The 10,436-nt window shown below is 43.4% G+C and overlaps 1 protein-coding gene across 1 annotated transcript in view; it reads left to right on the top strand.

Moving 5' to 3' along the window:
- rreb1a (ras responsive element binding protein 1a) overlaps positions 1 to 9,313 on the top strand; it is a 25,921-nt gene extending 16,608 nt beyond the window's left edge. Inside the window, exons 10-17 of the mRNA XM_023425617.2 lie at positions 1 to 325; positions 419 to 612; positions 700 to 897; positions 1,020 to 1,181; positions 1,372 to 1,536; positions 1,792 to 1,919; positions 2,497 to 3,250; positions 3,575 to 9,313. The exon at positions 1 to 325 is cut by the window's left edge and continues 1,434 nt beyond it. Of these exons, the coding sequence (XP_023281385.1) occupies positions 1 to 325; positions 419 to 612; positions 700 to 897; positions 1,020 to 1,181; positions 1,372 to 1,536; positions 1,792 to 1,919; positions 2,497 to 3,250; positions 3,575 to 4,296 (2,648 nt within the window). The 3' untranslated portion in view covers positions 4,297 to 9,313. The remainder of the gene's footprint in view (positions 326 to 418; positions 613 to 699; positions 898 to 1,019; positions 1,182 to 1,371; positions 1,537 to 1,791; positions 1,920 to 2,496; positions 3,251 to 3,574) is intronic.
- The last annotated feature ends 1,123 nt before the right edge of the window (positions 9,314 to 10,436 follow it).

Genomic DNA, 10,436 nt, shown 5'->3' on the forward strand with positions numbered 1-10,436 from the left:
GATCCACCCTCCCCCCTGCCTCCCTCCCCAACCTCAACAACTCTGCTCGAGCGCAGCGCCTCAAACCGCTGCTGCCCAAACCGGCCTCCACCACCTCCTCCTCGCCCTCCACCTCCCTGAAGGAGCTCCCTCCTCTGGCCTCCATCGCTCAGATCATCCACTCCGTGTCCGGAGCTCCAGACCTGCTGAAGAGAGAGGCCCCCTCGCTGGAGGGAAAGCCCCAGGCCGTCGCTGCGTCCTCTCAGGCCGATCCAGCCGCTGACGCCCCGGGACCCTCCGCTGGTCCGGAGACGCCGAGCGACGACACGTCTGAGGGAACGTCCAGGTTTGTGAGCTTCGATAAAAATCACAAAAATAACTTTGTTTTCATCGTGTCTTCATGCTTGTTAATTTAAAGAAACTCCTCCCCCTCCTTCAGAAAACGGTCCAGGAAGAAGACGGCTGCTCTGGCAGTGAAGGAGAAGACGACTGTTGTGAGCAGCGGCGGCGGCGGCATCGATCTGGAGTCCAGCGGCGAGTTCGCCAGCGTGGAGAAGATGCTCGCCACCACCGACGCCAACAAGTTCAGCACCTACCTGCAGACCGGAGCTGCAGACCTGGGGGGAAAGAGAGGTAGGAGGGGGGAGGGCTTGAATGATGGATGGATGAGTGATATTAAAGTTGGGGGTGGATGATAAACTGAGGCTTAATTCATCACAGATGGAGACAGAGCAGGAGGAGGGGAGGAGAAGGAGGGAGGGGTGAAGGAGGAGGCGAAGCCTGTGGCGGCGGCGGTGCCTCCGCCCAAAGGGAAGAAGAACGCCTACTCCAACTCTGTCCAGAAGATGACCTGCCCCTTCTGCCCCCGAGTGTTCCCCTGGGCCAGCTCCCTGCAGAGACACATGCTGACACACACCGGTAACACACACACACACACACACACACACACACACACACACACACGCACACACACACAAGACCTTACCTCTGAACCTCAGGCGTTTTCTCCTCATGTTGATCCTCCATCTTTCTCTCTCCAGGTCAGAAGCCGTTCCCCTGTCCGAGGTGCGACGCCTTCTTCTCCACCAAATCCAACTGTGAGCGCCACCTGCTGAGGAAACACGGCGTGACCCACAGGACGCTGCGACGCAACGGCGCCCTCATGAAGAAAGATGGAGACGAAGGTTCACACGAGAGCGCGGGTCAGAAAATACCAGGGTGTTATATTTCAAACAGTCCAGTGGTTTTGATGTTATTATCTTTATATATTATAATCTATATATATTTTCTAGTTTGTTTCATCTGAATCATTTTTGGCTGAAGAGATAAAACTGTAAACCTACAGTATATTGGTCATTGTATTGATCATATTGATTGTGTTTTGTCCCACAGAGAGTCAGTCGGAGACGGAGCAGGTTGCATCAGAAGCACAAGACCTCAGCAGCATCAGCACCTCCACAGACTCAGGCTCCGCCGCCACAGCGGGGAGCCCCGCCCCCTCCGATGGACAGGGGGCGGTGTCGGCGAAAACAAGCCCCACCCCCAAAACAAGCCAAGGTTAGTTACAGGAAACAAATTGAAACTGAGACTTAAATCAACAAAATGTGTTTTATTTGTTAATTTTGTTATAATTTGTGTTTGTAACATTTTATCTATTTATTTTATTTGCTGGATCCTTTTTTTTTAAGTTGGTGGTTTTCAAGGTTTTGTATAAATAAAGTTTTAACGTCATGATCATCATGATCTGATGTTGTTGTTGGTATTGTTGCCCAGTCGGCTGTCGACACTGACAGATGTCGGTTTGTGCCGCAGGTTGCAGTCCGTCTGAGAGCGGCGCAGAGCAGTCCGAGTCAGACGCCACGGACCAGCCGGAGCAGCAGGGGGCGCCAGAGACCGCCGCAGCACCGGGGAAACAGCCCCCACTGAGCAACAGCACCAAGGTACAACAACACAACATCCAACACGCAGACCCAAACATGGATTAATCCGCCACTGGAAATAGTCCCCAACAAAATGCTCTTTATCTTCCTGTTTGTCTGATGGAAAACTGCAGCGAGCAGCTAGAGACAGGAAGTCAGACAGTTCTGAAAGCTGGTTTTAATTCAGTCATCACACATTAAAAGGTAAAATAGAAACTATATAAACAGAAGAGAAAGTCGATGGTCTGACTGATGGGAGGGAATTTGATTTAGCTCTGAACATTATTTGCATAATTATATAATAATTAATAAATCATTAAATTTCGTAGCATGAGAATTTAGAAACAATGGATTCAGTGATCAAACAGTGAAGAGTTTGTGATGAAATTATTGATTTTATTGATAAAGATCATTTCATTTTCTTTTCCTACCGCAGACCAGATTTTTACAACTGAAGAATTACATGACTAAAAGACAATAATTAGATTTAAAGAAACACGTTTTCTCAGTAACCATGACCAGAGAGTGTTGAGACATTTGAACCAACCTTTACCGATCGATCATCGGTTCCAGTATTGATCTGTGGTGTCTCTTCCAGGTGGAGAGCGCAGACGACGACGACTGCCACAGCAACAAAAGTCTGGACCTGAACTTCGGCAAAAAGCTCATCGACTTCAAGCTCTCCACGTCGTCAGGCTCCGCTCAGGAAGAACAAACCTCCCAGCCCGCCTCCTCTTCATCTCCCCCCTCATCATCCTCTACCTCTGCTCCCCAAGTCGCCACAGAGAGCCCAGAGAAGGAGGAGAAGGAGAAAAGTGCTGCGACCTCCTCCTCCTCTTCCTCCTCCTCCTCCTCCTCCTGCTCCGGCAGCCCGGCGGTGAAGCAGCAGCCCGAGTACAAACACGTCTGTCGGGTTTGTAAGAAGAGTTTCCGTTACGCCACCACCCTCGCTCGTCACGAGAGGGCGCACCTCTCTGAGGAGACGCCAGCTCCGGCACCGGAGGAGGAGACGCCGCCTCCGCCGGTGAAAGAGGAGGCGCCGGAGAGCGACGCCACCAAACCGACCGAGGAGGAGAAAGAGGAGGAGCAGAAGAAGGAATCGGAGATGGAGGCGGAGGACGGAGGGCTGAAGGGAGGAGAGAGCGAGGTGGGGGAGAGCGGGGAGTCGGAGGAGGAGGAGAAGGAGAAGGAGGAGAGGAGCGACGAGGAGGCGGAGGCGTCAGAACCAAAGAGTCTGGAGGGAGGAGAGACGTCAGGAGGACGAGTCGACAAGAGGAAGAAGATCTGTAACGTCTGCGGGAAAAGATTCTGGTCCCTGCAGGACCTGACCCGACACATGAGGTCACACACAGGTACTGCACACACACACACACACACACACACTTATTTTTATTTATTTTTATTTATTTGTAATTTCTATTTTGTTTGTTGACATTTTATTTATTTGTTTTTTTTGTTTTTTTTTTATTTCAATTCTTTTTAAATTTTTACTATTTTTTTATTTGTTTTATTTTTAAATTTTTACTATTTTTTTTATTTGTTTTATTTTTAAATTTTTACTTTTTTAAATATTTGTTTGTAAACTGTTTTTATATTTTCCAGTTTATTTATTCTGTCATAATTCTCTAATCAATAAAGTGATGTGTGAGTACTCACCTGCTCCTCCCTGTGTCCAGGTGAGCGACCCTACCAGTGTCAGACCTGCGAGCGAACTTTCACTCTGAAGCACAGTCTGGTCCGTCACCAAAGGATCCACCTGAAGCCCCGCGGAGCCGACGGATCCTCCGCCGCCAACGACGACGCCAGCGAGGACGGAGACTCCTGCACCCCGACCCCGACGTCCACCTGCCCGCCCTCGGAGAACGAGAGCGAGTGCGGGAGCGCCGCCGCCGGGGCCAAGGAGCTGGAGGAGGACGACGTAAAAGAGGAGGGAGAGGGTCAGCAGGAGGTCGACGACGGAGCAGAATCAGCCACGATGGAGGATGAGGATGAGGAGGAGGAGGCGGAGGAGGAGGAGGAGAAACCAGCAGAGTCTGGAGCAGATCCAGAACCGCCAACCGCCGCCGCTGCTTCTGAAGAGGCGGACGCAGAGGAAACATCAGAACTTCCTGCGACGCAACAACCCTCCACCACCACGACTCCCAGCCAACAAGCTACTGACACAAAGACAACTACTAGCGACGACTCCTCAGCCAGCAACTTGAAATCAACCCCCGACTCAAACACCTCCAAAGACCCCTCCCCCTCCTCCCCCTCCTCCTCCAGCCCTCCACCAGGGGAGGCCTCAGCGGCCGCCCCGGCTGAGGGCTTCATCCAGGGGCTGCTGGAGATCCACGCCAAGCCCTCTCTGGAGCACATCCTGCCCAACGGAGAGCCTCCTCTGGTGGGGGTGGACTGAGAGGAGCCTCCCTCGGCTGCCTGAACCAACGTCACCACAGTGCCATACGACGGAAAGACGCTACACCATTGATGATGATGATGATGATGATGATGCAAAAACTCGCCCGGAAAACTTTTTGATAGAAAGACGAACACCTCGTTTTCTTGAAGTGCCTTACTACTAGTCCTACTTCTATGATGTTTTTTGCTATATCTTTATCTGCATTATTACGGAGGATGGATCTAATTTTTATAGCTTTTTATGATGATAATGATTTGCATTACTATTTTTTTGTGCGGGGAATCTATATTTCAGCAATAAAAAGAATAAAGTTACGATTTATTATTGTTCTAGATTCTGTTTGAGAATTTATGATCAACTTAGGAGACGCAGAGAGACAGACACAGACTGAGACGGACTGTCGGCGTCTGCGTTTATTCTTCTGTATTTAAATCACAGCTGGGCTACAGCCTCACATCAGACTGAACAATCCAATTTTAAGATTTGAACCAGCTTTGGATTTGAGAATGAACTAGTCGGGGTGGGGAACTTGACTTTTTCTTTTTGGCCCGTCAGCCACAGCAGCGTTTCAAAATTAAAAAATCACCAACCAGAAAATTGAAAGTGGAGGTGACGGCTGCTTCAGCCCGGGTTCACTCACCAGCAGACGGCCGCTGGTCGCCTCCCGCTGCGTCGCTGAGGAAGCTTTTTGTAACTGGAAACCCAGAAAGGCCAACGCCTCGTCGTCTTTTCTGGCTCGCTTCCGCACCGATCCCCATCTCTCGACTGGCTCTGAGAAAAACAACACACAAAAACATTCACGAACTTGACAAAGTCGCACCAGATTTCTGTGTGAAAACTCTTGAAAGGGCAGAAAATAGTGTTGATCAGTTTGTGTTCTCCATGTTTTTTTGTTTTTGATTTTTTTTTTTTTTAAACCCATCACACTATTGATCCCTTCATCCCTCAAAGCCACCCTGTGAGTTGGTTTGTGTGTTAATAATTTCTCATTCATAATCATTCTCATTTGATTCCATGTGTGTACAGAGAGTTGAACATTGGCATGTGATGCTAGAGTATTTTCTGTTTTTCTGCGTGTGTGCGATTATCAGTGATATTTAGGTGTAGGGCGGGGAATTCTTTTGTTTTGTGGATTTTTTTATAACTGAACAAATCAAAATTTTTTGTTGTGTATGTGTGCGAAAGTGTGTGACTCCCACCTGTCTCTCATCGTCGCCCCCTAGTGTTCATTTAGGGTTTATTACAGGGCCTCTGGTGTGCTAATGTTTATGGCCGCTAACACCTGACCCAGGTTCAGTTTACCTCAACCTCTGCTTTTTAACTGCAACCCTTAAAACAACAGACGAGCAGCACTGTAGGCAACCCTTTAAATCCTATGTCTTCCTAAACAGGCTAGCAGGGCTAATTCTTTGCTAGCCTGGTTTCCACTGTGGGCCAAATCAGAGCTAACCAGGGCTAACATATGGCTTCAAACAGCTAGCCAGGGCTAACATGTCTAAGTCGGAACTGGCTTGGCTTGCACAATGGCCCAAACAGAGCTAACAAGGCTAACTCGGTATCAACAATGGTATAAATTATAAATAGCATGGGCTAAAGCATTGCTAGCATGGTTTACAGAAGTAACCCTAATACACACAAGAAAAACAGCTTAACCTTCACCACGGCTTTTAAAAGGGCTAACACTAGCTAGCTGTAGTTATTAGCCAGGGTTGACTAAATGGACATCAGCCACAGGGTCAAACACATGCTAACTAGGGTTAACTCTCCAGATCAGACAAGTTAACCAAGCTGCTAAGGCCTTAAATGGGTTACATTCTCGGGTACAGTTAGCTAGCCTTTGTTAGCTCTTATTGTTAGCCTTAGCTTTGTACAGTGGGTCCTTAGATATCAACTACAGAGTAAAAGCACATGCTAGTTAGGGCTAAATAACCAGAGCAGAGAAGATAGCCAAGCTAACACTGGCTTGGCTTGTTTAAATTAGTTTGGTATGGCCAGTTAGCTGTAGCTTGCGCTAATCTTTATCCTGAATTTTGTGCAGTGGGCCCTTAGTTACCAATCACAGGCTCATAACACATGCTAGTTTGGGCTAAATGACTAGTGCAGGCAAGTTAACTAAGCTAACGTTGTGTTAATAGCAGCTAATGCAGGCCTAGCTAGTCTCCTTCCAGTATTATCACAGTATATCGACTCGGCCATGGACAACTTTAGCACTGTGTGTCCCCCTTTAGCCCCGTCTTCTCCTACGTCAAATCAGTCACATCTTAGTATTAATGTATTTGGCATTAGTGACAATCACTTTTAATTTTCAAATGAAAACAGATGAAATTATAAATGAAAGCCCTCAGTTGTATCTCAATATGATTTCCAGAAGGAGGTAGATGCTAGGGTGAAAGGGATGGATGGATGGATGGATGAATGAATGGAAGGACAGACGGATGGATGGATAGGTTGGGGTGGGTGTGAGTGCAACACTATTTTGTGTTCCTGAACTGTATTACCCTGCTGCACACACAAACAAACACAAGTAAAAGGGCTGAATCCTCCCCCTGCTTCAACCTAACCGGACATATCACAACAGAAACAGGCGGTGAATTTGGATCACCTACTGATCCTGATGTCACGACCAGAGGGACGGGTAGTGTGTATGTGTATTTTCTTTGTCGTGTGAAGATGAATATAGCTAATTTTTCTTCTTGTACATTTTCATCTGTTTATTTTTATATCATGCAACCTCATAAGCAAAACGAATCGAACCTCAGCGGCTCATAACGAAACTGTAAGGCAACGACGGTCGGTCATTAAGTCGGTCAGAAAGAAACAGAAAAATATTGAACAACCACAACTGGACTGACTGACTGACTGGACGCTGCTGTGAACTGGCACTAACAACTTCCAAAACTACTACTACTATTACTACTTCTACTACTAGTACTACTACAGTGGAATATCGTGACACAATCAAGAGGGAAAGAGAGTGAGAGTTTCCTTTAGTTGGTCCGTTCATGGTCGAACTTGAAGTCCCTGTCCAACCCCAGATGTTGTTTTGAACACCAGTTGAATTTGACATTTCTGACTAATTTCCTCGAAGGCAGTTTATTCACGTTGAAATATCAGTTTCTCTAGTGCAGAGTGGCTTTAACATGTTGCTTCTGCTCTCCAGTTCAGTCTAAATGGTCACCTTCCATCAAAAATTAAAACCTACAAATCAGAATACAGTTTAAGTTACAAAGGAACCGGAAATTAAACATATAGTTATTATTTCTGTATCGGGTTTCATGTTTGGAGTAGACTGGATCCAATAGTACAGGGCCGAGAAAGTTTGATTTTGGTCTGAATCAAAATCAATCTTTTGATTTTTCAACAGCAATGTCAGAAATTCACATTTCATTTTCACTTACATTAATTTACTCGGATCCGCAGTCGCAACAGAACTATTGAGTTGAAGTTATTTGAATTTAAAATTATTTTGTAGAAAAGTTTGGTCTTAACACTCAACAATGGAAAATTAGCAACATGTAATAATTAGAAACCTGTGCTAAAGCTGGTGAAAGCAGGCTACTACTGAACTGGTTATCTGCTGTGACTTACACAGTCACAATTACGATCACAATTCAATTTGTTCCTTAAATACTTTATAATTTTGGCTGTTGTCATGTCGGTGAAGAAACTCTCTCTTTCTGTCTCTCAACTGTTTTACGTTTTGTTCGTGCTCTCTGTACACCCCTCTCCCTCGGGAATATGCGTTCATGTACGTCTGACTGTGAGTATGTATGTGCGTGCACGGCCATATGAATACTGGACTTCCATTCGAATGCACGTGGACTGTTTTTAAATGTATTTATTTGGAGCCCAGGTGTGTGTTTGTGTGTGTGTGTGTGCGTGTGGGTGCGAGTTTAGTTTCTACAATGACTTGAGAAGAAAGCCATGTATTAAAAATATCACATTTATGCTGCAGAACTGTTTTGAGGAACTGATGGTTTGTGTCGTGGACTAACCGGCTTGCCGTAGGGCGCAGCAAGCCGTGGTGCGTACCGGACTTAGCAATAAGAAATCCCTCTGAATCCAAAAAGCTTTATGTAGATCTCCTGTATATGAGTTGAGAACAGACTGTCTGGGTCTATTGGTTCTGTTGTTTATTTTTAGTTTGGCTGAGATATGATTTTTGTTGTGCTTATTTTTATTTTTTTCTCTATGACATATAAATGCGTATAAAACTGTGAAATCCATTGTGTTCAGTTAAAGGGTGAGTTTTAGGCTAGTTTTTTTTTTTTTTTGCATGTCAATCTAATTTGTTCAATTATGGATGATTTCTCCTTTCTCCATCTCTTTTCGCGCTACACACACACATACACACACACACATATAAATATATATATATATATAAATATAAAAATATATATAATCTCGCTCTCAGGGTCTTTCACAAATCCATTATCCGAAATACTTCATGTTCTTATTTCCTGAGTTGCAATTTTCCAAGTCCTGATTATTTTGTCTTTTTTTAAAATAATGATTCAGAACTGTCAATCACTACATTTAGCACTTGACTGTGAACTCATCATCACCTAACAGAAAAGATGTCATTTAATTTTGGTGTTTTTCTAGCCAGAATATTGTGTGACATTGTTGTTCTGTTCTCCCCTCTCACTCGGACATTTGGTTTAAGCCTTTTCTGTTTTTTGGTTGAACCCTCATGTTGAACTTTCTGTCCTGGTCAGAGGTCAAAGGGAACGTCAGAGAGGAGATTTAAGCACATCCCTCCACTAACACAAACACACACATACATGCTGGACCTCAATCAGAAAGCATTAACACACAATCATCTGGAAAACTTTTAATTTTCTGTGATTGTGTTTCCATCGTTCCTTCCATCCCCTTGTCTGTCCTCTCCTTCCCCCCACGTGAGTAAAACATGACAGTGTTTCACAAAGTCAAGAGATGTAAACCTGTTCTGTATTCAACCCAATAAGAAAAAGCAATAAAGATTATATTAAGGAAAGGTGTGTGAATCAAACCCTGTGGATGTTTTTGTCTTTCTTTACTTACGTTAACTAACAATACTGTTGCCAATCACTTCATTTTATGCCTTACACTATGCTGTGACGTTTTTCACTTTTATGCCCTAATATACTCTTTTTTTGACTTTTTTTTCCATACTTTACTATGACTTTTTAATGATTTTTTTTGCCTTAATATACTATCACTTTTTTTTTTTTTTTTTTTAAGCCTTACTATACTATGTCGTTTTTATCCAGTACTATACTATGACTATTTTTTAAACTTTTTTGCCTTACAATACTATCACTTTTTTTTAAACATTTTAAAGCGTTACTATACTATGACTTTTTTATGACTTTTTACGCATTACTATACTATCTCTTTTTTATGACTTTTGTTGCCTTACTATACTATGACTTTTTTTTGCCATACTATACTATGACTTTTTCATCACTTTTTATGCCTTACTATACTATGACTTTTTTCTGACTTTTTGCCTTACTAAACTATGACTTTTTTTTGCCATACTATACTAGGACTTTATCAGACTTTTTTTGCCTTACTATATTGTGACTTTTTTTTCTACTTTTTTTGCCTTACTATACTATGACTTTTTCATCACTTTTTATGCCTTACTATACTATGACTTTTTTCTGACTTTTTATGCCTAACCATACTATGACTTTTTTCTTACTTCTTTTGCCTTACTATACTATGACTTTTTTTTTTAACTTTTTTGCCTTACTGTACTATGACTTTTTTTGCCTTACTATACTATGACTTTTTTTGCCTTACTATACTTTGACTTTTTATGCCTTACTATACTGTAACTTTTTTTTTTACTTCTTTTCCCTTACTATACTATGACTTTTTTTTCTACTTCTTTTGCTTTACTATACTATGACTTTTTCTGACTTTTTATGCCTTACTATACTATGGCTTTTTTCTGACTTTTTTGCCATACTATACTGTGACGTTTTTAAAGTTTTTTTCCTTACTATACTATGACTTTCTTTTTTACTTTTTTTGCCTTACTATACTATGACTTTTTCATCACTTTTTATGCCTTACTATACTATGACTTTTTTATGCCTTACTATACTATGACATTTTTATGCTTTTTTATGCCTTACTATACT

This window comes from Seriola lalandi, unplaced genomic scaffold, assembly GCF_002814215.2.
Source record: "Seriola lalandi dorsalis isolate HSWRI2012SDOR001 ecotype SW California unplaced genomic scaffold, Sedor1 jcf7180002054792, whole genome shotgun sequence".
Taxonomy (NCBI): Eukaryota; Metazoa; Chordata; class Actinopteri; order Carangiformes; family Carangidae; genus Seriola; species Seriola lalandi.